The 27,085-nt window shown below is 41.9% G+C and overlaps 1 protein-coding gene across 1 annotated transcript; it reads right to left on the bottom strand.

Annotated features, from left to right (window-relative positions):
- cpne4b (copine IVb) lies at positions 1-27,085 on the bottom strand. Its single transcript, XM_017455236.3, has 16 exons — positions 26,943-27,085; positions 20,775-20,983; positions 19,445-19,624; positions 17,611-17,682; positions 17,433-17,507; positions 17,004-17,087; positions 15,271-15,360; positions 8,726-8,824; positions 7,467-7,553; positions 7,290-7,349; positions 6,599-6,732; positions 5,996-6,050; positions 5,060-5,111; positions 3,425-3,558; positions 2,967-3,203; positions 1-1,012 (listed from the first exon to the last, which is right to left on the bottom strand). Exons 2-16 carry the CDS (start codon positions 20,943-20,945, stop codon positions 881-883), a joined length of 1,662 nt encoding a protein of 553 aa, XP_017310725.2. The 5' UTR covers positions 20,946-20,983; positions 26,943-27,085; the 3' UTR covers positions 1-880.

The raw sequence follows: 27,085 nt of genomic DNA, 5'->3' as shown, positions 1-27,085 counted from the left end.
CACCCATCCGTACACACACACACACACACACATCATTAATACATGTATGCATACAAAACAAGGAAGAGAGGACATGTAATCTATTGCATTATCAGCTACTCACTTCAAATGTCTGAAAGAACTTTCAGGTTAAAAATCGTTAAGAATTTTAGCAAAAAATAAATAAATAAAAAGGTCAACAGTCCTGTAGAAAAGAACCAAACGTGTCTAGAACATACTGGATAGGCTGTATTAATCTCTACATACTGTACACATATCGTCTCTAATGTCTTTAGGAAACACGTGCAATAAACATTTGAACTGATCATATAACTGAAGTCGTAATCAAACGGCGCCTCTGAGGAACAGGAAATAGCAATAGTGCTGACTTCCTGCTCAGGTGAACTCTAACAAGCTAGCGATGAAATATATATCACGTTCCCTTCAGTTCCCGATTGTCTAAGGAACATGGTTAATCCTGACCGAGACTTGCTCTGCAGTCTTCGTTCTGGTAAGAATGACTAAATGTAAATAATCGAGAAGATAAATGAACAAGTAATTAAGGAACTAATAATAATAATAATAATAATAATAATAATAATAATAAATGCAAACTGTCGAAACAAGCAGAAATCATGAGCACATATTAAAGATATTGTATATCTAGCTGAAGACATGCTTTTGGATCAAGTTCAATATAAATGCTCAAAATGAATTCATAAATTACCCAAAACTGTGAAAAATATAGACATAACAATTATAAGTTATTACACTTTTCTTAATATATATTAATGTTACTAATAAAAATAACAACAACAACAACAATAATAATAATAATAATAATAATAATAAGAAGAAGAAGAATCATAATCATAATAATAATAACAACAACAACAGTTGCTTAGGGACTGAAGGCTCTGGAAGACTCGAAGTCCGACATACATTTGGGTTTGATGCCTTTGCTGTTGTAGTAATCCACTACCTGATTGGGCACCTCGGCCAGCACGCTTTTCGCCAGCTCCGCAGGAGAACCCTGTGAACGTGATGAGAAGAAACTGAAATATATCACACTCGACATTGTCTCTTGCACCAACGTTCGTGCGGTTCAGTTCGACACCAAGCTTCAGAACTCTGTGGTATTTATAAACCGTGAGATACCGCTCACGCTGACCTGAATCCACCAGGCTCTTATTGTGTCTCACCATTAATAAAATGTCAGAATCCTGCTGGTTCGGCATTTTAGTGTCCCTGAACCGCAATCATCCTTCAAAGTCAGAAAAAGAAACCTCACAGATACAATAAACCACAGCCGAAAAAACACAGAAACACATAAATAACCGGAGGACCTGTGAGCGTGTGGTGTATTTAACACACAGAGGCCGGGTTTGGACAAACCGGGGGCGCAGATTGCCTGTCTAAGCACGTTTGTGTTTAGAAAGTGCCACGGTGTGGTTGTTCTGCTTTTAATGACATGCCACGTTCAATTAAACACACCACGACGTTCTCTGATAGAAAGCAGCACTGTCGGCGAGAGAAAGAGGAGAACTCAGACAACATGTTTAAGTTCAACACGCCAGCTTCTGATCGCGTAAGTGCGTGGTATAACTGTAATAGTATAATATAATAATTGCTACAATTACGGGAACGCATGCATGCATGAGAATCACTTTAGACGTACGACCATATATTACATAACAACAATAAATCTGACTCGTTTTTTTTTTATTCACCCCAAGTCATGTGGAGGTCTGGGAAATTCTGTGCTTCACGTAAAACAAACATCCAATTAAAAATACGGTTGCATATTCTGGGGTCCCGGTTACATCTGGCATAAACCCAACACCGAATTCCACAAAAACATCATACCTACGGTCTACGTTGTTTGTCTGAATAATAAATACCTCTGAACACCTACTCTTGGTGATCAAGCCTGTGTGCGAGGTTGTTTATTTACGAATAACAACAAACAGCAGAACTGTAAGGAACGGATGTATGCGGGCCTCTATCTATACAACAAAGTACAACAACAACTTGTAGATCCTTCCTTCAGGGTCACGGGGGAACATGGAGTCTATCCCAGGGAGCATGGGGCACAAGGCAGGGTACACCCTGGACAGGGTGCCAGTCCATCCACAATCACACACACTCACACACACCCATTCATACACTACGGACACTTTAGACACGCCAACCAGCCTACCATGCATGTCTTTGGACTGGAGGAGGAAACCGGAGTACCTGGAGGAAACCCCCGCAGCACGGGGAGAACATGCAAACTCCACACACACACACAGGGCCACGGTGGGAATCGAACCCCCGACCCTGGAGGTGTGAGGCGAACGTGCTAACCACCATGCACCCAACTCATTTAAATATGCTTTACATTTCACATAGAGCACAGGAGAAGTGTTGATCACCTGTTCTGTCTGATCACCTGTTCTGTCTGATCACCTGTTCTGTCTGATCACCTGTTCTGTTCCACTTGATGCCTCAATGCTGGAGAACACTGGTGTATGTGGCAGCAATTATTTTAAATTTTTTTGCAAAGTTGACATATGCAGTCCTCTTTCATAGATAAAAGAACAATTTCACAAGTTAACAATAGCGAATAGTGTAGCTACAGGCTAGTTTACATAGCTATCTGAGGGTTACGGTACTGCTCTACCCTCAGGAGCTGTTCATTTATCCCGGTTGGTTACATTTTACTCATCCTGAGTGAATTATCGTACATTTGGTTCAGCAGCATTTATACCAGGACAGGCATCAAAGTCCCGCGTCTCCACATGTGGGCTGGCTGATGCTGGTTTTAGCCTGAACTGTGCTTTTGCCCACGCGGCCTTTCAACTGTTTGAAAGCCACGTTAAAATTCAGCTCATTCTGCTTTAGCTTGTTAGCGAAATCCCTTCAAATACAACGGTTATTCAATAAAACGTGTTCCAACCTTTTTCATTGGGCCACAGAAAGTAATTTGATTTGCCCACACTCACATGTTTGAAGTTACGGAAGGGTACAAACTGGACAATGTCTCGGAGCACAGGTTCTCCTTTGGGTGAGCGCAGAATGCCGTCATCGCCGTCCAGCATTTGCATGTCACTGAAGTCAGCACTGCCGATTCCCACAATGATAACAGACATGGGGAGGTGGGAGGCATGTACAATGGCTTCCCGTGTGTCAGCCATGTCTGTTATAACACCATCGGTCAGGATCAGCAGAATGAAATACTCCTAGTGTGAGAGAAAGATGGAGCAAATAACAACACAGTCAGTCAGTTTCATTCTCTCCACCTATTCCCAACGTGCTTTCGCTCGGAGTTGTGACTCCTATATGGTTTACCCAGTTACAGTACATAAATAATATTGATTTAAGGCTGACTTCGTCATGGTCGTTATTGTTCCATTTCATGTCCAACGAGCTATACATAAGATAAGATAAGATAACTACACACCATGGCCTCCTTGGTGTGCATCTCCTCAGAAGCAGAGTTGGCTACTTTCTGGATGATTGGCGCGATGTTAGTGGGGCCGTAGAGCTGGATCTTCGGCAGACAGTTCTGATAAGCTTCGACGACACCTTGAATACCTAAGAAAAAGAAAACGCCAGTTACATACTTAACTGTGGTTCTATGAACCCTGTATCATTTATATCACCGCCAGGAGTGCATCACCTGGATAACTTTCTGAGACCTTCCACAAATAATGTTTTCTTTATTATGTAGTGTTTCATTCATTCAGCCATCGTTCCAAGAAGACTGGCCTTGCTGTTCCAATACTTTTGAAGCAAACTGTATTTGAAAACCTCGCTCACCTCACATGAGGTCAGTGTTCGTGATTCCACTATAAGAAAGAGACCGGGCAAAAAATGGTATTCATGAGACAGGTGCAAGACAACAACTAAGAGGACCATCACTTTTACCAAAAAAACCCCAGACCTTTTGGGAGAATGTTCTGTGGACTGATGAGGTGAAAGTAGAACTTTTTGGAAGACATGAGTCCTGTTACATCTGGCATAAGCGTAACACAGCATTCCACAACAAGTACATCAGACTAACAGTGAAACATGGTGGTGGTAGGGATGCTTTGCTGAATCAGGGCCTGGGCGACGTGCCATAATTGATGAAACCCTACCTACATAATTGAATTCTGCTCTCTACCAAAAAATCCTGAAGTCCATAATCTGAAGCTCAAACACATTTGGGTTATTCAGCAGGACAACGATCCGAAGCACAAGAACAGCTCCGCCTCTGAATGGCTCAAACGAAACAGAATGAAGTTTGATTCATGACTTGAATCCCATCGAGGTGCCGTGGCAGGACCTTAGCCGGACAGTTCATGCTCGAAAGCCCTTCAGCGTGGCTGAATTAAAGCGATGAAGAGTGGGCCAAAATTCCAAAAAGTCTGATCCGTAGTTATCAGATGGGTTTGGTTGACAGTTTTTGCTGGTAAAAGTGCCACAACTACAGCAGTTATTCATTTTAAGGGGCAATTACTTTTTCACATGCGTGGTGATCTAGATTTTCACGAACCTCTTTCCTTCAATAATTGAGATCTTTTTCACCGTGTACTTTTTTTTAAATGAGGATCTGAACTAATTTACTGTGATAAATATGCAACACTAGAGGAAATCAGGAAAGGCAACTACAGGGTCTGACATGAGTACGCGTTGAGAAGAAGAAAGACATCTGTAGGTCACTTCATGACTGTAGAAGGTCTTACCCAGGTGATTTCCCATCACTCCTGGCAGTTATGTCTGGGTTCACAGACATTGACCTCTGACAAAAGTTACTCAGCGCATGTCCTGAAGGGGGGTAGCTAGTTAAGTGGGAAACACTTATTCTGTAAAGGGACATAACCTCAGGGTATAACCACTAGAAAAATCTAATCTATACCACTTGGTGTGCAACACAGGACAGCTATGCCAGTGTGTGATCTGTTCACTTCACACATAGAGATTAGTGTGGAATCCTAACATATTACATCACCGTAGGTGTACATGCTGGTAGATAGAGGCTAAGAATATACTACCACACACACACACACACACACACACACACATATACACACACACGCACACACACGCTTACCAGCACACTCTGGGTTGTCCTCATCAAAGTTTACAGCAAAGTCATGGGAGACCTGAAAAGGAGAAAATACTTGCTGAGTTGTATCCAATCACATTAAGGTGTGTTAATATATGGCCTTGATTTCAACAAATCACATGATCTGACATGGCAACACATTCGTAGCAGTGATGGTGTAATGACTGATAACAAAAACAAACTGACCAGCAATATAACATAGAATATTCAAAATAGATTCTCTATTCTTATTTACAGTATGTCAACAATATACTCAGCCACAACGTTAAAACCACCTGCCTAATATTGCGGAGGTCCCCCTTGTGCCCCAAGTACTAACCACTGCATACCGGGAACACCCCACAAGACCTGGAGACGCTCTGACCCAGTGGTCTAGCCATCACAATCTGGCCCATGTCAGAGTCACTCGGATCTTTACGCTTTCCCATTTTTTCCTGCTTCCAACACGTCAACTTCCAGAACTGACCGTTCACTTGCTGCATAATAAATAGCCCCCCCCCCGACAGGTAACACTGTAACGATATGGTATAGTATTCCCCACTTAAACCAGTGGTTTTAATGTTATGGCTGATTGGCGTATATGCATATGTGCCATTATCGTATTCAGAAGTAATTGTCTCATTTGATGTTCCTCAGAAGCATAACATCTGACCTGCTTCATGCTACTAACCACCATATAAGTTAGAAAAATCCTTATTTCCACCAATCATTTTACATTGAACGAATAATCGGACAAAAAAAGATAAGAGGAAAGATAGGAAAAATCCTCCAACGCATAACAAACAGCTGTTTTATTATTATTATTATTATTATTATTATTATTATTACAGTATTGTCCAGCAGAGCGTTCTGAGGCAGTGGTCAGTGACACGTTGATGGTACAGGAAGAGCTGCAGTGCTAATAGTGAAAGGCTGACTTACTTTGAAGTCCGGTGGGATCTGCGCTCCAAAGCCAAACGCTGGAAACATTTTATCACTGAAATCAGAGGAGGTATGATTAAAGATGAAAGATAGCGAGCTTAATAAGATACAGTAATAAGAAATGCGCAGATGTGGACGTATGACAATGGTATGGGTCAGATATAATTGGCTCAGTGCTTGAACGTAAGCACGGGTGATGTGATGATGTGGTCGAGAGGCCGAGGTACGCGTTATTACTCCATGTGTCTGCGCTAAGCTTTTCGCAAACGTATTTGCAATGGATCAGTGGCTTTCAGAAGAAAAACCAGAGAATAAATGAATGGAAGTACAGCTGAGGTTATAAGTTTACACACTACGCCTTGTGGAATCTGCAAAATGTTCATCATTCCAGTGCTTTGGGAAAAATACCACAGAATTTTCCCGTTTGCATTATTTATTAGTGGAGAGTATCTTTTGCCGTAATCCAATACTAATCTGCGTTGAAAAGGAAATAATGGATAATATTTTGAGTAAATAATACGAGCCTGCTCTTATGCCAACAGCTCCAAGTCACAATTATGTACTCTTTGGTTATTCAGTAGATCAGCAGATGGTCGGAGTTACCTGTCGTAGTCTTGGCAGATCTCCCCCACAGCCACCAGGGCCTTGAGGTACTCGTTGGGTTGGTATGGGTGGATGTAATGAAGAGAACAGCTGTTACGTGGGTCGCCGTTTGAGGCAGTAAAATCAATCGCCACCTACAGACAAACACAGCCAATTCAGGAATTACAGCTTTCCCATCTGGACTGGAAGTAGAGGGTACAGTTTGATATCTGTGTGTTCTCTCTATTAGATATACGGTTTTTAAACAAATATAAAACCATTACAGTATGTCACGTCAACACCAGAAAATCGCAGAACGCTTCACGAGCTACAAACATGGCACGACACCTCCCAACACATAATAATCCAAGCCTTTACGTGCAACCGTCTGTGCTGTGCGACACGTTAAACGTATTTTAAGCTAATTCTATTTCAAGCATTTATTTCTAGAAAGATCTGCCAGTGGAACGAGACGGTGAGTAATGTACTTAGAAATATTTGATCATTCACAGCGTTCTTGGGGAGGTCTTTGAGGTTCAACCTAAGATTTCAACCAGCAGAGCTGTATTATATAACAAAAAGGAGCATTTAGTTTGCGTGAATATGGCTGTATTTAACTGTATTACGTCGACCAGGTTGACTGATCTGAGCGTTTCGTTTCTGCGTTCTTTTCCGTCTCAGCAGTCAGAGACTCCATGAGACAGCCACTTACCGTGAACTGGATCTGACATCCACCCATTATATAATCCAGAAACGAGTGCATCTTTATTATCTAAAGGGGAAAAAAAGTGGAGAGTTGTGTTAAATGAGCGGAACGTTTCCAAACGCTTCGGATTTGTACAGTTTTATACTTGACCCAATCCGTGTGACACACAGACAGCATCTTCACCTTACACTGATTCAGGATCACCACACCAGAATTTCTGTAATTCTTCTTTTTCACTTGATACTTGGGATTGATGCATTCCCACTGAATCTGTGGGTGAGAAACAAGACAGAGATGAGAAATTTCTAGTCATTTGAGTCACTTCTGCATCCACCAGTCAGTCTGATGGACGGTCTTGATAACTGAAATAACATGGTGATAAAACTAGACTATAAAATAAAACTACGATAAAACTATACGATAAAACTATAAACTCTACTGCTTAGGCTAAATACGTCTATTTGTAACTGGATTACACTGTAGACTTCCTGACCAACCACTAAACACCCAAGACCATCGAGTAGGTGGGGATTTGTTCTCCACCCTGACCCTGAGCACTGGCATACCACAAGGATGTGTGCTCAGCCCCCTCCTCAACACCCTGTTCACTTATGGCTGTGTGCCCATTCACACCTCCAACGGTATCGAGGAGTTTGCGGACAACAAAACAGTCATCGGACTGATCACAAACAATGACCAATCTGCCTACGGGGAAGAGGCGTGAAACCTGCTGAGATGGTGTGATGGAGAACAACCTAACCCTCAACACCAAAAGACTAAACAAACCTGTTGATGCCAAATCCTGACCCTACCATCTCTATGTTGCAGTGGAAATCAGGATTAATCAGACAAGGCAGTGTTTTTCCAATTCAACTGCCCAGTGTTGATGAGCCTGTACCCATTGTAGCCTCATAGCCTCACATACACTATATAAGCAAAAATATGTGCACCCTTGACCATCACACCCATGTGTACTTGTTGAACATCCCGTTCCAGATTTATTCCCTTTATATTATTTGCTGTTATAATAAGCTCCACTCTTCTGGGAAGGCTTTCCACTGTGTGAAAATGTATTTGCCCCCATAGTCACTCATTCCCCAAGTCTATGAAACTACATTCATAACGAGGGTTCAGCTGGACTAGACACAACCAGGACTGATTAAAAAACTGTACTGTGTGTTTACTCAGGTTGCAGTTGTTTTGTGTTTTATTTCGTTTGCAGATCTAAAACTATTCAGTATGAGATATACACAACAGAAGTATCACAACAGAAGAAATCACAGCACTGTATATTACAGTATCATTATCGTTATCATACAGTATCATACAGTATCTGCTGAGTTAACACACAGAGAAACTCTCAGGCTACTTCATGTGTGTGTGTGTGTGTGTGTGTGTGTGTGTGTGTGTGTGTGTGTGTGCGTGTGTGTGTGTGTGTGAACCTGTTTTCCATCCATAGCTGTCTTCATCTCTTTGAAGGTAGTCTGGTATTCTCCAATAAAATCATGCTTTCCATTTGAGTCCCAATCCCAAACTGTACACTAAAAAAGAGGGAATAGATGGTACAAATTCATACTGAAGGCGAAGTCCCCTTTTTATGATAGGCATAAGATCAGGACATCATAATTGTTCAGTATATTGTATAGTGCATAGAGTGCATAGTGTATATGGCACAGTGTATAGTGTGTAGTGTATATGGTATAGTGTATAGTATATAGTGTATATGGTATAATGTATAGTGTACAGTGTATATGGTATAATGTATAGTGTATATGGTATAATGTATAGTGTATATGGTATAATGTATAGTGTATAGGGTATATGGTATAATGTATAGTGTATGTGGTATAATGTATAGTGTATATGGTATAATGTATATGGTATAATGTATAGTGTATAGGGTATATGGTATAATGTATAGTGTATAGGGTATATGGTATAATGTATAGTGTACAGTGTATATGGTATAATGTATAGTGTATGTGGTATAATGTATAGTGTATATGGTATAATGTATAGTGTATAGGGTATATGGTATAATGTATAGTGTATAGGGTATATGGTATAATGTATAGTGTATAGGGTATATGGTATAATGTATAGTGTACAGTGTATATGCTATAATGTATAGTGTATATGGTATAATGTATAGTGTATATGGTATAATGTATAGTGTATAGGGTATATGGTATAATGTATAGTGTATGTGGTATAATGTATAGTGTATATGGTATAATGTATAGTGTACAGTGTATGTGATATAATGTATAGTGTATATGGTATAATGTATAGTGTATAGGGTATATGGTATAATGTATAGTGTACAGTGTATATGGTATAATGTATAGTGTATATGCTATAATGTATAGTGTACAGTGTATATGCTATAATGTATAGTGTATATGGTATAATATATAGTGTATAGGGTATATGGTATAATGTATACTGTATGCTGTATAGGATGCCATAATGAAAAGAAATTCAGTGTCTTTGATATGTGAATCACTGACAAATCTTTTTTAAGATCATATGACAAGCCCAGTTTCTTCCTTTTACTTGTGCTTCACATCTGTGTAACAATGACCATAGACGCTGCTCAGGAACTCCGCCAACTCAGGGTTAAACTGCACATGAACTTTTTCTTTTTTATTATTGGGGTCATTAAAAGCAGCAGAAAAATAAATAAGGCTTGGTCGTTTCCAGCTGTGCTAAATGCCATCATTCAACACATATACACACATGCTCAAATCACTGTCTGCGAGAGAGAGAGAGAGAGAGAGAGAGAGAGAGAGAGAGAGAGAGAGAGAGAGAGGAAAACAGCCTCTGAATATGCAGCCACAAATAAGCAACAGGTGTGCTACCTTAATCTGCCCATTTCCCAAACCTCCCACTGCAGACGACTGCTAAATCACGCCCCCACCTGCTACAATGTGCAATCGTGAGACCGTTAGATGTGCTTGCTTGTATCAGCTATATCAGCTTGTGCAGCATGCATCATTAATATCACAAGACCCACACCACGAGAATGACACCATAGATAAGTGTCAAAGCCAAACGGATACTTAGGAAGCCTGAATCAGTGTCCAGGCAGATCGCAGAGTGCACATGAATATGAATATGTGCTGTCTTAATGACACATCATGTTCAACATCCATGTGCAGAGTAGGAGTTAAAGAAAGGTTATATATACATACTTAATACAAACCTGACACTTCACACAGCACTGGGTCTGAAGCACCAGTGATCAAGAAGTACACGCAAATAAACAGACGTGAGATTTAATCATCGATTATCTACAGTGTGTGTGTGTGTGTGTGTGTGTGTGTGTACAGGAAGACTGCACTGTGTAGCCTCGCTGCTGATGAATCATTAATGCAGGGACATTAGTGGGGGGTAATCAAAATTTGAAGGCCGTTTAAAATATTAATACAAAGATGCTGTGGTTGACTTTTCAACTGAGTAAAAGCTGCCATTCCTCCCAGTCCTGAGATCCATTATCTCTCTTTTTTACGTCTAATATCGACACAAAAACAAAAATCCTTGGAACAGAGATACAAGAAATCCGGAATACGGAGACAATGTTCTCAGTGGATGAATAAAATGGTAACATGTTATAACTGTGAATGACAGTGGGTTTAGGGTTGTGTCTGAATGGAATGGATAACCCTGTTGTCTTAACATAAGGTTAACCTGCATCAAATGGAACAAATTCATTGGTTTTAACCCACAATAAACAAACGCTGGGAGCTCTAAGATCGTAGCATGATCACAGACACAATAAAATTAAAATGGTTCTAAATGGCAGTTTTCTGGGGTTCATACTGTAGACCCAACAGTTTCATAAGTAACTAGCATTCTATACCGTCCCATGTAGCGTAGGCCACGTGATGAGTAACTGACCCACTGCCACACTGAGAGGTAACATTCAATTTTAGTACCTGGACAACATGTACAGTCATGACTATGAAGCAGCAGCAGTGCAAACCTGGAGTGCTACACCTTTAAGTAACAACCAATGACCAATGTTTTCTGCTGTAAATCTCCCCAAGTCCAGCAACAAAGGTACATCTTATCTTATCTTATGCTTCCTCTGAGACGCATGAAGCCAACTGCATCTTTTCGAACTGTCATGGGTGGCGTAACACACTCAGAGTAAAGCACTACAGTATTGGTCCTCTTCTGCTTGCAGGAGCTCACAGATGCCCACGATTGGCTAGTGATTGACAGAGGAAAGAGACCTCCCTCCCACCTAGAGAGCCCGGCCAATTTTGCTCTCTTGAGACTCCCGGCCATGGGCATGTAGCATCATCATGGATTCAAACTCACAATCTCCATCTGACAGGGTAAATGCTTTCCTGTTGCACCACTCAGCTGCACTGGAACAGTGTTTTAATTAGAATGTGAACATCGCATCTTGAAATGAAACCAGTGTCACCACTGAGGTGACCTCACAGCTTTCAGAACATGCTGTGTAAACAGCTCATGAATATTAAACAAAAATTACACATCTTTAATTATGACTGGGTCCCTTAAAATAACGGCCTGGCAGCTACACTTGATCACGGTGCTGTCACTCGGGAGAATGCACATAAACATTTGGGGTCAATCCGTTTGCTGGCTCAATGAGTCAATAAGAATTCGACCTGGTCCTCCTGAGCACAGAGCAGCAATGAAGCGCTCAAATCCTAACCCTAACCCTAATCCAGGCAAGTACTTTTAGGATCGTTGGTTGTCTTGTGAGTTCTCCTCTCAAGTCGGTTCATCAGTATTCAGACCGAACATAGAGTGCTTTAACATTCACAATATTTCAAGTTCAAAATGGCAGATTAAAAGTGCGATCAAACAGATTAGTTCGACTTAAGCAGGCGTGTAAAGTCTGAATATGAATAACTTTCTCGGTGTAGATATCCGCAGAATGATCACTGCGAATAACACGGCCCTACGTGACGATGCTTGAGAACACGCAAGCCATGACAACTAGAACAACATTACTACGGTAGAAGTCTGAAAGGTTGGCAGTCCCATGATAACGGAATGTCGGACAGAAGATCTACTCGACCTGCAAAACTGCACAAGATCTTCAGATGGTCCATCGAAATGCACCTGGGAGACTTTTTATTATAAACTAGCCTAAGCAACGGTACATCATATGAACAGATATTTACATCATCTTAGGAAAAAAATGCGCAGAGATCGAAAATGACGTAATTCCGAGCTCCGACTTCCCACTTCCAAGGTGTGTACGGCCTCAAAATGGCCAGAAAGAGTTTTCTTTAGAAACTCATCAGTCTATTGTTGTTTTGAGAAATGAAGGCTATTCCCATGTGAGAAATTCCCAAGAAACTGAAGATATCTTACAGCGGTGTGTACTACTCCCCTCATCGACCAGGCCTCTAACCAGGATAGAAAGAGCAGTGCGAGGCCCTGGTGCACAACTCTGCAGGAGGATAAATACATCAGAGTGTCTAGTTTGACAAACAGGTGCCTCACAGGTCCTCAGATAGCAGCTTTATTAAACAGTACCTGCAAAACACCAGTCTCATCTTCCACAGTGAAGAGGTGATTCTGGGATACTGTTTCTAATCTTGTCTATTCGTTTAATGAATAACAGTAAGCAGGTTTCATGACTTTTGTTTAATTGGTTATGGAAGCAGAGCTCTTGTGATTGGTGGATACACAAGTGTGCATTCGTGTGGATCGTGATTTTGGATTTGTCTGCTTTCGTGATGTTTTGGTAATGATTCTGGTGTACATTTATTCTGTGCCCAAGCCCTCTTAGTTATAGAAGGATTTGCCTGACAAGGTGGATCCATCAAGATCCCTTTAACCTCGCCCAAGAATTATGACAGCTCACCGGGTAAATCTGAATCGTAATTTGAATGGGCAATGTTGAATCATCCCTCACTGACCATGCAGGCCGCACACCAGCCTCATCCCTCGGTTATCAGCACCTTCTGACACCAAACCCAGGGAAGTCGTGCAAGTCGAACCCCAAACGGGTGCGCCTCAATTTTACTCCCACAACTGAAAGCAAACGAATTACGCTAACTTTTTCATTATCATGGTGGTCTGAATGGCATGTTTTTCCAACCTTCGTAGACTCCGGAGCAGCAGAGAGATTTACGGATAAAATCCGTGGCCAAAATTGGATTACTAGGACCACTTCCTATTCCACAACACCCTTGGTCAAACATAGCATTAGACTTTATCACTGATCTTCGCAATTCACCAGGCCATTTTCACAATTAAAAATCTTAATCGACATATTTCCGTGAAATGCTAGGGCTCTGATCAGGTTTTACAATGAAAAAAATCCGAGCCGAGCAAACATGTGGAGGCTTAAGGGGTGTTTTAGCATCAGTATCTTGTTGTTACGGTGTGTCGTTTCCACTCAGCTAACTGTCAGCTAGCCACTGCAGTAAGCGATGCTAGCTAATTAGCAGGCTATGAGAGATGTCGGCTCACATCCTGCAGCGGAACTGAGGTGATTGCTGTTATGGGAATCTGCCACAGGCGTTCTGCTCTGATACGACCCCGAAGACCCCGTTAGAAGCCGTACAATATCAGCTGAGACATATGACTGTTGATGATATATGACATGCTGTTTTAACCTGGTCTCTGATGGAGCATACCCTATCACACACTGTATATAATGGTCCTAAGGTGTGGCATTACTGTTTAAACAAAAACAATCACAGAGTAAAAGCAGGATATCGCTCTCTGCAGCCACGATCAGTATTAACACAAGCCCAAGCTCCACTTTAATATTACTTCAAGCACTAGGAATAAACGTTGTGCACTATTCAAAAGTAAACAGCCTCAATTCAGTCTTACGGTGGTGTTTGAAAGCCTGTGAACCCTTTAGAATTTTCTAGATTTATGCATACATATGACTTAAAAACATCATCGGCTTTTCACGATAGACCTAAATAGACTTTAATACCCTGAATGCTGAGTGAACCTTCTGCCATCATGTACACATTTGAATGGCCATGTCATATGAAGCAGTGCAATAAGATGAAATTTAAAATGACCTAATATGGTCATGGGCGTTGCTTCAATTCGGGACAGTTTCATTCGCTGCTACTGTGGGGTAACTGTTTAACACCAAACACAACATCGCTTCACCTTCACACGCTTGCTGAGAGGAGGGTAACGGCTGAGAGGCAGGAATTTGTTGCTGCAAGCCTTTTATAATCGACCAATCGGTGTGCGAGAAGGCGGGACTTACAGAGAGAGTTAAAGCAATGCGAACATACACACACATATGATGCAGTATAAGACCATAAACACATCATAATGAAACTAAAGCCGAATCCCGGACGTTTAAGGTCTGAAGAAAAGGACGTGTCCGGGGAAAAGACGATGTATGCTAACAAAAACATTTCAGAGAACAATTTGTGTTCATTTCTACCAAGTGAACTTTGCGTGAAATGTATTAGCGCCTGCACCAGGAGGTGTTCACATGACTCACGACTGGCGAGAGCGAACCAGAACTAACCAAGCAGCTGTCTGTATTGTGTTCTGTCAAAAGATTCTTTTCTTTGCTTTTAAATGAATAAAATTGTAATCCTGATTACGTAACGCCGTTACATGTATTCCGTTACTCCGCAAACCTGGGTAATATACAGTATATATGACGTACGAAGATATTCAACTTGCAAGTTATAACGCTAATTTTATCATGACTTGGAAAAAAAAGAAAATATTGTCACTGCTCTGGTGTTTCATTTGGGAACTAGACTTCTCAACAAAAGTGTGTTTGCTTACGAAGGGAAGTTTGTGAACTGTAGACAGGTGTGATTGGTCAGTACACATGTCATCTGGGACAGAGACGTGTTGAGAGTTTACTTCCCGGGTGTACATGTGTTCTTAGTCAGCACAGTCCATGGTCTTGGTGCATGACGTCATTGTGTTCCAGTGCAGATCTCCAAAAACACGGATATGACTGAATAAACCAGACAAAGGATGTGAAAGACCGTCCTACCTTCAGCTCTCGCTCATGATCCCCGCTGCACAGAGTGTTTAGTGACACTTTGAACGATTTCCACACTGGATTTAGATTATTCATGATGGTCTGTAAAGACAAAGGCAAAGTTGATCAAAAAACTGGTATTTTGTTTTGTACTGTGAAGTTGTTTGTGTTTGTGTGCATGTACAGTGTCCTCCATTAATATTGGCACCCTTGGTAAATATGAGTAAAGAAGGCTGTGACAAAAAATTCTAAACAATACTCTGCTCTCATGGATATCAAACAATTACAAACAAAACGCAGGTTTATCAAAAAACATCTTTGTTAAATATAGGTGTGCAACAATTATTGGCACTCCTGTGATTTCATACGAGAAAAATATATTTGAAGTATATTCCCATTGATATTTAATTTTTTTTTAGTACATCTGGGTGACTAGGAACAGGAAATTGTTCCACCACGACTTCTTGTTTCACAGGGGTATAAATATGAGGTAACACACAGCCCAAACTCCCTTAGTCATTCATAACAATGTTTAAGAGCGAGGAATCTAGCTGTGATGTGCGGCAAAAGGTTGTTGAGCTTCACACAATGAGGCGTGTCTATAAGAAAATAGCACAAGCATTGAAAACGCCCATTTCACCATCAGGGCAATAATGAAGAAGTTCCAGTCCACTGGAAATGTTATGAATCGACCTGGAATTGGACGTGTGTCTATATCGTCTCCACGCACTGTGAAGAGGACGGTTCGAGTGGATAAAACATCTCCAAGGATCACAGCTGGAGAACTGCAGAAGTTAGTCGTGTCTTGGGGTCAGAAAGTCTCCAAAACTACAATCTGAAGTCACCGACATCACCACAAGCTGTTTGGAAGGGGTTCAAGAAAAAAGCCTCTACTCTCATCCAAAAACAAACTCGAGCGTCTTCAGTGTGCAGACACTACTGGAACTTCAAATGGGGTCGGGTTCTACGGTCAGATGAAACCAAAACAGAGCTTTTTGGTAATAAACTCCAGAGGTGGTTTTGGAGCACACAGAGAGGTAGCCGTATGGAAAAGTCCCTCATGCCCACGGTTAAATATGGAGGAGGATCTTTAATGTTTTGGGACTGTTTTTCTGAAAGAGGACCTGGACATTTTGTTAGGATACATGGCATCATGGACTCCATCAAATATCAACAGATATTAAATGAAAACCTGACTGCCTCTGCCAGAAAGTTGGATCTTCCAGCAGGACAATGATCCAAAACATACATCAAAATCAACACAAAAATTGTTTACTGACCACAAAATCAAGGTCCTGCCCTGACCATCCCAGTCCCCTGACCTGAACCCCATAGAACACCTGTGGGGTGAACTGAAGAGGAGAGTCCACCAGCATGGACCTCGATATGTGAAGGATCTGGAGAGATTCTGTATGTAGGAACGCTCTCAGATCCCTCACCATGTATTCTCCAACCTCATCAGTGTTATAGGAGAAAACTCAGAGCTGTTATCTTGGCAAAGGGAGTTAGCACAAAATATTGACTAAAAGGGTGCCAATAATTGTTGCACACCTATATTTAACAAAGCTTTTTTTGTTGTTGATAAACCTGTGTTGTGTTTGCAATTGTTCGATATCCATGTAATTTTTTTTTAAACAAAAGATCAAAAGTTTAAACAATAAAGACAATTTCTCACAGCCTTCTTTGCTCATATTTAACCAAAGGGTGCCAATATTAATGGAAGGCAACGTATTTGGTCAGCATACCTCGGTTCTGTGCACAAGGGATCCGGTACCGTCGTCATTGACTCTGAAGATTTCTAGAAATGGGTCTGATTTGCTAAAAAAATCCTGAGAGAGAAACGTATGAACTGGACAAACTGCACTGATGAAAAACCAGAGATGAAGATAATCATGAAGATTTACTGAAGCTGTGTTTTCATCAGGAGCTCATTGGGATTAGAGATTTTTAAATTTTTTTCCAGTTTATTCTGAGTGACGGATACAGCTTCAAAAGTACTCCATTTTAAACATAAACGATCAGGAACAAGATCTGGGGATCGAATTAGATCCAGCACAATAAAAAGCTTCGGATTCTCCACAATAAACGTGACACGATTGAACTAATCAGCTACTGATGCTAAATTCTTTCTTCATGAATAATGCATGTGTTATAAAGGTCTTAAGTATTCATACCTTGTCATCTAGCTTTTTGGCACTGAAGGCAAGCTCCACGTAATCATCATTCCCAGATAACTCCTCTGCTGTTACCTGCGATACCATCAAAGTGCAATTGCTTGGTGAAAACATATCAGGCTCTGGAAGTCACTCACACAGTGTGTGTGTGTGTGTGTGTGTGTGTGTGTTTACTTACCGTTATAGAAGACTTGCCCGCTGTGTTGCCCTGTTTCAGTAATGCTTTGGAGAGTTTTCTCTGAGACACGATCTGTGCAGAGGAACGAGAGAAAAGCAAGCCATTCTACAATTTCAACCTTAACACGCGGCAAATCTATTCAACCTGCTGGCACGACCGTCGTTACTACTCCATGGACTAGTAAACAAACACGGACACGTCCAAGAACAGAAAAGTTGAGCTCGTAGAGAGGGTTGCCAGGTATCGCAACCGCATCTAAAAAGCTTCAAAACTAGCCAAAAATGTTCATGCACAAAAACACAGGCGTATTCGACAAAAACACAGGCGTATTAGCATATATCTGCAAAACACAGCCATTATACACGAAACCTGGCAACCCTGCACGATGAACACAGAAGTTAAAGTAACATGACAGACAGTTAAACTATTATTATTATTATTATTATTATTATTATTATTATTATCTACTACTATATTAATAACTATTATTTATAGACGATGTTGCTTTTTTTTAAATGATCATGGAAATCTTTCCAGAATGTTCCACTGGTTCAGGAGTTGAATAAAGTTTGTTTTGTGTGTATTTTCCCAGGGTATAGTGGCAGGGTTACCATAAACAACAACAACGACAAATGTTCAGTTCAGACCACGCCCACTTCCTATTTGAATTTGAAAAATACAGATACCGATGACATTGCCTTACACTCCTAGTGTGTACACATAAGGGTTAAAGAAATATGTTTCTGTCGTTGTTTACTGCCAGAACTTTGACAGTCCCTGTTATAACTGATTTAGCTATTTACATTAATAAATACTGACACCAAGTAACATGCTCATCATGCTCTTTCAGCATACACTCAGCCCTTCCCTAGCGTTAGGGTTCGGGTTAGGTTTAAGGCTAGGTTTAGGGATAGCATTAGGTTTCGGTTTAGGGTTAGGTTTAGGGTTAGAGTTGGGGTTAGGTTTAGGGTTAGATTTAGGAATAGGGTTAGGTTTAAGTTTAGGGTTAGGTTCAGGGTTAGAGTTGGGGTTAGATTTAAGGTTAGAGTTGGGGTTAGGTTTAAGGTTAGGGTTTGGTTTAGGGTTGGGGTTGGGGTTTGGTTTAGGGTTGGGGTTATGGTTAGCGGTTAGGGTTGGGGTTATGGTTAGCGGTTAGGGTTGGGGTTTGGGTTAGTGGTTAGGGTTAGGGTTAGCGGTTAGGGTTAGGGGTTAGGGCTAGGGTTGGGGTTATGGTTAGCAGTTAGGGTTAGGGTTTAGGGTTAGGGTTAGGCGGTTAGGGTTAGGGTTAGGCGGTTAGGGTTAGGGTTGGGGTTATGGTTAGCGGTTAGGGTTTAGGGTTAGGGTTGGGGTTAGGGTTAGCGGTTAGGGTTAGGGTTAGGGGGTTAGGGTTAGGGTTAGGGGGTTAGGGTTAGGGTTAGGGTTAAGGTTAGGGTTAGGGTTTTAGGGTTGGGGTTAGGGGGTTAGGGTTAGGGTTAAGGTTAGGGTTAGGGTTAAGGTTAGGGTGTTAGGGTTAGGCGGTTAGGGTTAGGGTTAGGTTTAAGGTTAGGGTTTGGTTTAGGGTTAGAGTTGGGGTTAGGTTTAGGGTTAGGGTTTGGTTTAGGGTTGGGGTTAGGGTTAGCGGTTAGGGTTAGGGTTAAGGTTAGGGCTAGGGTTAGGGTTAAGTTTAAGGTTAATAGTTGGGGTTAGGTTTAGGTTTAGAGTTGGGGTTAGGTTTAAGGTTAGGGTTTGGTTTAGGGTTAGAGTTGGGGTTAGGTTTAGGTTTAGGGTTAGGGTAGGGGTTAGGGTTAGTGCACTTCCCAAAGGTGTATTCTCCTGCACTAGGAAGAGAGCACACCTGTCCGAGCGTGCACTCCATGGCTCCCTGGAAGTCCGCCTCCTTCAGTCCATTATGGCTGCTGCTGATGTCATGGAGCTCGAAGCGCAGACGCTGTACCTCTTCAAAGTAGTAGTCTACTGTAAAGACCTTGGAGAAGACAGGGCCGATACTGCTGCGGATCACCTCGGTCCGGTCCACCTGGAACACGGACAGAAACCCAATCACAGCACTGCTCACACACTTCTCAGCCAAGGAGCAAAATGAAAGCTGCACGTCACAGATAAGTAACATGGACAATGTTCCAGAATGTACCAGAATATTTAAACGAAGAATAATAACAAAACCATCTTTCTGCCTTTGTGTTTAAGTCATCTATATCAGTCTATATCTGTCTTTAGTGTGAAAAGATTTCTCCCCGATAACAACCCGCATGTGCAGGCTGTTGTAATGAATCGCTCCATGTGCAGGATTTATATAGAGACATTCCATCACTGCTGTAGCAAAATGAACCAAGATCAGTTACTTCAGAGGTGAAGTTGCAGCTCGTCCACTGTAGATGATTAGAGAGAGAAGGAGAAAACAGCCAGATGCACAGCGTTTACTGTTATAGCTGCTGCTGCTGCTGCCGCTGCTGGTATGGACACGTCTGTGCTGAGAGACGTGTGATGTGCTGAGAGACGTGTGAGCGCGCGACAGGAACCAGCCGTAATGCACGGTTAAGTGTGATGTACAAATTACTCACGGATTATTCAGACAGTTCTCATTCCAGCTGCGTGGCTGTTATCGGATATCAATTGAATGCAGGACCTCAAGCAATAGTGTCTCAAATCTGATTCGACAAAAAGTCGCATGTAACATCTTCACCTTTTCATCTCAGGTGCCTTCTCATTAGAGACACAGCTTTGAGGAATCAGCTGTGGAAGACTGTACCGTTCATCAACTTCTGCTCATGACATGTCTGCTCATTGATTCGGACCTCCAGCTTTCTCACAGGCTGCATACATCATACGTTAGGCTGACCTCCGCATTTCTGCAGTCTCTAGAAGACATCCGGACCAGGTTTCAAAATACCTCGATTATGTCAGTCTGGTATCAGCTTTTATTGTTCTGCGTGTGTAACAGGATATCAGAGGATATGGTAGTGTGTGTGTGAGAGACAGAGAGGGAGAGAGAATATGCTGGAGAGGTCCTTGGTTGGTATTACTACTTAATTATAGCAAAGATATAGCTTGCGGTGGAGGGAGGGAAGATAGAGAAATAGATAGAGAAAGAAGATGGGGAAGATATGAGAGTCCTGGAGGAAGCAGACAGAGCTCATGTAGTTTACACAGTCAGTTCTGAAACCCACCTCGAACCACTGTCCATGGGACTGCATCTTTAACACCACGCACGGGTCCGGTTTGGACAGTGCGTCTCTGTCTGAAATACCTTTACAGGCCACGCGCAGCTCCACTTTGGTCAGGCATGGGCTGCTGAAGAGGCCCAGTGTGGTGGCTGCTGACTCGTAGATGTTGCTCATTCTGATCTGTGCTCAAGCTGAAATGTGGAGGAGGAAACCTGAGGAAGGAGCGCACAGGTGGGGAACAGAGTTCAGCACTTTATTCTACAGCCATGGACAATGAATATTTAAGCAAAATCACACTTTCACATCAAGAGTGCTGTTGTAGTGAAGAACCACACGGCTGGGATTCAGCTGCAGGCAGGAGGAAGCAGGTAATCTCAGGTAATCTCAGTTATACAAGGTAATCTCAGGTAATCTCAGTTATTCAAGGTAATCTCAGGCAATCTCAGTTATTCAATGTAATCACAGGTAATCTCAGTTATTCAATGTAATCTCAGGTAATCTCAGGCAATCTCAGTTATTCAAGGTAATCTCAGGCAATCTCAGTTACTCAAGGTAATCTCAGGCAATCTCAGTTATTCAATGTAATCACAGGTAATCTCAGTTATTCAATGTAATCTCAGGTAATCTCAGGCAATCTCAGTTATTCAAGGTAATCTCAGGCAATCTCAGTTATTCAATGTAATCTCAGGTAATCTCAGGCAATCTCAGTTATTCAAGGTAATCTCAGGCAATCTCAGTTACTCAAGGTAATCTCAGGCAATCTCAGTTATTCAATGTAATCTCAGGTAATCTCAGTTATTCAAGGTAATCTCAGTTATTCAAGGTAATATCAGGTAATCACAGGTAATCTCAGGTAATCTCAGTTATTCAATGTAATCTCAGTTATTCAAGGTAATCTCAGGCAATCTCAGTTATTCAAGGTAATCTCAGGTAATCTCAGTTATTCAAGGTAATCTCAGGTAATCACAGGTAATCTCAAGCAATCTCAGTTATTCAAAGTAATCTCAGGTAATATCAGGTAATCACCGGTAATCTCAGTTATTCAACGTAATCTCGGGACATCACGGGTAATCTCAGGACATCACGGGTAATCTCAGGCAATCTCAGTTATTCAAGGTAATCTCAGGTATTCTCATGTAAAGTCAGTTATTCAAGGGACTCTCTGGTAAACATAGGTAATATCAGTTATTCATAGTAATCTCAGGTAATCACAGGGTAATCTCAGATTATATCAGTTATTCATAGTAATCTTTGCCATGGTAACGCACAGATTGACTGACAGCCCGTAGTAAGTGTGCAGTAGTGAGGGGTTGCAGTGTAATGAACTACTGCTAGAAGTGTTAACGTGTATGTAGTGAACACAGATGAGTGGAGGGATACACACAGTGACACGTCCCGGTGCTGTTCTACTGAATCTCAGCGCTCTCAGAACCCCTCCCGTCCAATCAGATCAGAGGACCGGAAATAACCACTAACGATGGTATAAAATGTCTATAATGACTGATGCTGTGACCTCGGGAAAGTATTCATTCCTCCTTTCAAACTCCTCCTTTCAGAGAGCATACTCTGCTCTAATTGGTCAAATATCCCAGTCTGTTGTGATCGGTCTACCACTGTCAGCGTGTGTCGAAAATTAAACGCCCACTACCATAACTACTTTCAGCTCCGTCTCTCAGCGAGCAACCGATGAAGACCAGAGGCGGGACTTTTTGTTACAAACCTACGTAGGTTAGTACAGGAAGTAAAGTCTGGAATCACTAACGACTCGATTCAGCTGTTCAGAATCGCTTCCTTCTTTTAGGAGTCAATAACTCCTTTTGTCCTGCGCTGTAATTTTTGTGATGTTTTTACATTCACAAATAGCTCTATAACACACTCCATGAAAGGTAATATTTGAAAAACCATAACAGGTGCACTTTAAATAGATTATCTTGGATTTTAAAAGGATTCAGTTTCATACTTTGACCATTAATCTACACACAATAATCCATAATGACAAAGGGCAAATTTAATAAACATCAAAAACTGAAATCTCTCATATATATACAGTATCTCACAAAAGTGAGTACACCCCTCACATTTGTGTAAATATTTGATTATATCTTTTCATGTGACAACACTGAAGAAATGACACTTTGCTACAATGTAAAGTAGTGAGTGTACAGCTTGTGTAACAGTGTAAATTTGCTGTTCCCTCAAAATAACTCAACACACAGCCATTAATGTCTAAACCACTGGCAACAAAAGTGAGTACACCCCTAAGTGAAAATGTCCAAATTGGGTCCAATTAGCCATTTTCCCTCCCCGGTGTCATGTGACTTGTTAGTGTTACAAGGTCTCAGGAGTGAATGGGGAGCAGGTGTGTTAAATTTGGTGTCATCGCTCTCACACTCCCTCATACTGGTCACTGGAAGTTCAACATGGCACCTCATGGTAAAGAACTCTCTGAGGATCTGAAAAAAAGAATAGTTGCTCTACATAAAGATGGCCTAGGCTATAAGAAGATTGCCAAGACCCTGACACTGAGCTGCAGCACGGTGGCCAAGACCATACAGCGGTTTAACAGGACAGGTTCCACTCAGAACAGGCCTCGCCATGGTCCACCAAAGAAGTCGAGTGCACGTGCTCAGCGTCATATCCAGAGGTTGCGTTTGGGAAATAGACGTATGAGAGCAGCCAGCATTGCGGCAGAGGTTGAAGGGGTGGGGGGTCAGCCTGTCAGTGCTCAGACCATACGCCGCACAATGCATCAAATTGGTCTGCATGGCTGTCGTCCCAGAAGGAAGCCTCTTCTAAAGATGATGCACAAGAAAGCCCACAAACAGTTTGCTGAAGACAAGCAGACTAAGGACATGGATTACTGGAACCCTGTCCTGTGGTCTGATGAGACCAAGATAAACTTATTTGGTTCAGATGGTGTCAAGCGTGTGTGACGGCAACCAGGTGAGGAGTACAAAGACAAGTGTGTCTTGCCTACAGTCAAGCATGGTGGTGGGAGTGTCATGGTCTGGGGCTGCATGAGTGCTGCCGGCACTGGGGAGCTACAGTTCATTGAGGGAACCATGAATGCCAACATGTGCTGTGACATACTGAAGCAGAGCATGATCAGTATGCAGTATTCCAGCATGATAACCACCCCAAACACACCTCCAAGACGACCACTGCCTTGCTAAAGAAGCTGAGGGTGAAGGTGATGGACTGGCCAAGCATGTCTCCAGACCTAAACCCTATTGAGCATCTGTGGGGCATCCTCAAACAGAAGGTGGAGGAGCACACGGTCTCTAACATCCACCAGCTCCATGATGTCATCATGGAGGAGTGGAAGAGGACTCCAGTGGAACCTGTGAAGCTCTGGTGACTCCATGCCCAACAGGGTTAAGGCAGTGCTGGAAAATAATGGTGGAAACACCAAATATTGACACTTTGGCCCAATTTGGACATTTTCACTTAGGGGTGTACTCACTTTTGTTGCCAGCGGTTTAGACATTAATGGCTGTGTGTTGAGTTATTTTGAGGGGACAGCAAATTTACACTGTTACACAAGCTGTACACTCACTACTTTACATTGTAGCAAAGTGTCATTTCTTCAGTGTTGTCACATGAAAAGATATAATCAAATATTCACAAAAATGTGAAGGGTGCACTCACTTTTGTGAGATACTGTACGTATTCAGAACCTTGGCTAGGGCACTCCAGCAGGCTAGCACCGGCTCAGGGCGTACTGTTTGCTTTGATTATCTTGAGATGTCTCCAGTGCATGACTGGAGTCCACCTGTGGCCAATCCAGCTGATTGGACACAGGTTTAGACAGTGGTGACCAAGAACCCAATGTCCACTCTAACAGAGCTTCAGAAGTCCTCCTCAGAGATGGGAAAAACTGCTGGAAGGACGACCATCTCCAAAATACGCCATCAATCAGAAACGCTCCATCAGTCAGACCTTTGTGGTAGAGAGGCTAGAATGAAGCCACTTCTGAGTAAAAGGCACATTACAGGCACTTACAGGACTCTGAGAGCATGAGGAAGAAGGTTTGTCTGGTCTGATGAGACAAAAATTGAACTCTGTGCTGAACTCCAAATGCTACGTCTGGTGAAAAGCAGGTACTGCTCATTGACTGGCTAATTCCACCCCTACAGTGAAGCATGGTGGTGGCAGCATCGTGCTATGGGTGTACTTCTCAGAGGCAGGGACAGAGAGACTGGTTAGAAAAGAGGGAAGGATGAATGCAGCCAAATACAAAGAGATCCTTGAAGAAAACCTGCACCAGAGTGCACACAACCTCAGACTGGGGTGAAGTTTCACCTGTCACCATGACAATGACCTGAAGCGTACATCCAAGACAGTGGCTTCAGGACAAGTTTATAAATGTTTTTGAGTGGCCCAGGAATAGCTCAAACCTGAACCGCAGAGAACATCCTACTTCCATCAAAAGGTGCAGGATATTTGTTAGTACCTGGAATAGCGAAGGCTACAGCAGGGGGAGGAGCTTTTGCTTATAGAGCCCCACAGTTATGGAACAGTCTTCCTATTAGTGTTCGGGACTCAGACACAGTCTCAGTGTTTAAGTCCAGGCTGAAAACATATTTATTTAGTCAAGCTTTTTGTGAATAGTTTTTGTTCTTAGGTAAAGGAGCAGATCTAGAGGCTCACAGGTGTAGAGTGTTGTGGTGAATTGGGATGTTCCGATGCTGTCGCTTCCCCACTGGCTGCCTTAAGTATAGCTGTCATTAATTATCTTCAGTTAATGTTTATGTTTAAAGTTCTTATGTTACTTGGGGAAAAGTGACTACTTTATAATCGGTCAGAGATTGTTCTTCAAAGTAGTGCTTCATGCTTTAACAGAGTATTCTATAAAATAAGTATTTGCACTTGACATCGAGTAAGGAAGCTGTGGTTCTGAGAGTCCACTCACTTCTTCTGAGGAATACAGAATTTATTGCTGTTTAGAACAGAAAAAGCAAGTGACGTTGCCTATTGAGAAAATCTAATCCATATTATAATGTATGTATAGTGTAATCATCAGTGTACTGAGAGGAACTTCTGTCTCGTTCTTTTGTGCTGAACATGCAGTGTGTAGAATAAGCGCAGTGAGTCCCCCTGGAACCTCCACAGCGTTCCAAGACCTGACCTGAATACTGCGCTACTCCAAACGATCAATTATTCATGGATTTCAAGAAAGAGCCGGAAGGTTGGCATTTTTTGATTATACCTAGATCGCGTGCCATTACTGTTTGCCACTGGTGATCCTTTTTTCATTTAAAAAAGGAGCGATACTCACCTCCACACGTTTTTATCTCATGCACCAGACACTCTCTAGTTCTCCTTCTCCATCTTCTACACTCACTAACCCTGAAAACTCAGAAACTGCGAGAACGTAAAGCAGCAACATTTGAGTTTCCAATCCAGGAGGCGTGGCCCTACATGGCATCAAGGGGCGTGGTTACATTAGTCTACGATTACACTGATGATGAATGATTTTTCAGAGAATCCATGTAGTGCAAATTAAACGTGACGTGTGTACTCCTCTACACAGGACGCCCGGTAGCCTGTTTCATCAGGCTGTGAGAAAAAAACTGTTCTTTAACAAGAGCAGTGAAAAGAACAAGACCCCAGAGGTCTGAACTGAACGAGTCCACACGCACATAGCCTCAGAATATAAAGGAGCTTGAAATGTTCTGCATGGAGGAGATCCCACTACTACAGTACTCAGAGACTTACGAGACTGGGCTTCTCTGCAAGACAGGGCTGATATTAATAAGTAGGGTGCCAATAATATTTCTTTAAAAAATTTTTTGCACTACTTAATAAAATAAATAAATAAATAACACCAACCCCATACAACATGTGGTAGATAAGATGCTGATATGTCCCATGGAACTGTAGCAGGATCATATTTATGGTCTAAGGAGCTATTCAGTCAAAAATAACAACCCAAAGAGCAGAGTAATGCTGAATGAGTACGACCTAAAGTTCTTCAGTGTTTATCAACTATTTATTACTATTTTATGATCTACAATGATGTAATCACTGTCATATGTATAGGATGCACATATTTGTCATTTGGCCCTCTATAAGTATAATACTTCTGATAGATTTACCAAACAGATCTCCTGCTTTAACAGTACAGTACATTCATCTTTCTAGTAACAAGAACAGAGAGAATAAACTTACCAACACTGGCAGTGCGCATTAAATAATCCCAAACGATGGCAGGAAAGTAGTTTAGAGCTGAGCTACACTGAGTAGTGTGTGTGTGAGTGTGTGTGTGTGTGTTCATGTTCCGCTGAGAGGCGTGAAGTATAGAGCTCCATGAG

Source organism: Ictalurus punctatus, chromosome 24, assembly GCF_001660625.3.
Source record: "Ictalurus punctatus breed USDA103 chromosome 24, Coco_2.0, whole genome shotgun sequence".
In the NCBI taxonomy this organism is placed as follows: Eukaryota; Metazoa; Chordata; class Actinopteri; order Siluriformes; family Ictaluridae; genus Ictalurus; species Ictalurus punctatus.
Note: the sequence above shows the minus strand (reverse complement) of the source record. Positions and strands in the feature narration are given on the sequence as shown.

What these genes read in the sequence shown, in the direction of transcription:
- cpne4b (XM_017455236.3), bottom strand. Translation starts at nt 20,945, where the DNA reads ATGAGCAACATCTACGAGTCAGCAGCCACCACACTGGGCCTCTTCAGC. An exon ending in CCCATGGACAGTGGTTCGAG is followed by an intron (nt 19,625 to 20,774) that starts GTGGGTTTCAGA and finishes TCCGTGTTCCAG; the next exon opens with GTGGACCGGACCGAGGTGAT. An exon ending in ATCTGCCAAGACTACGACAG is followed by an intron (nt 6,051 to 6,598) that starts GTAACTCCGACC and finishes CTCTGATTTCAG; the next exon opens with TGATAAAATGTTTCCAGCGT.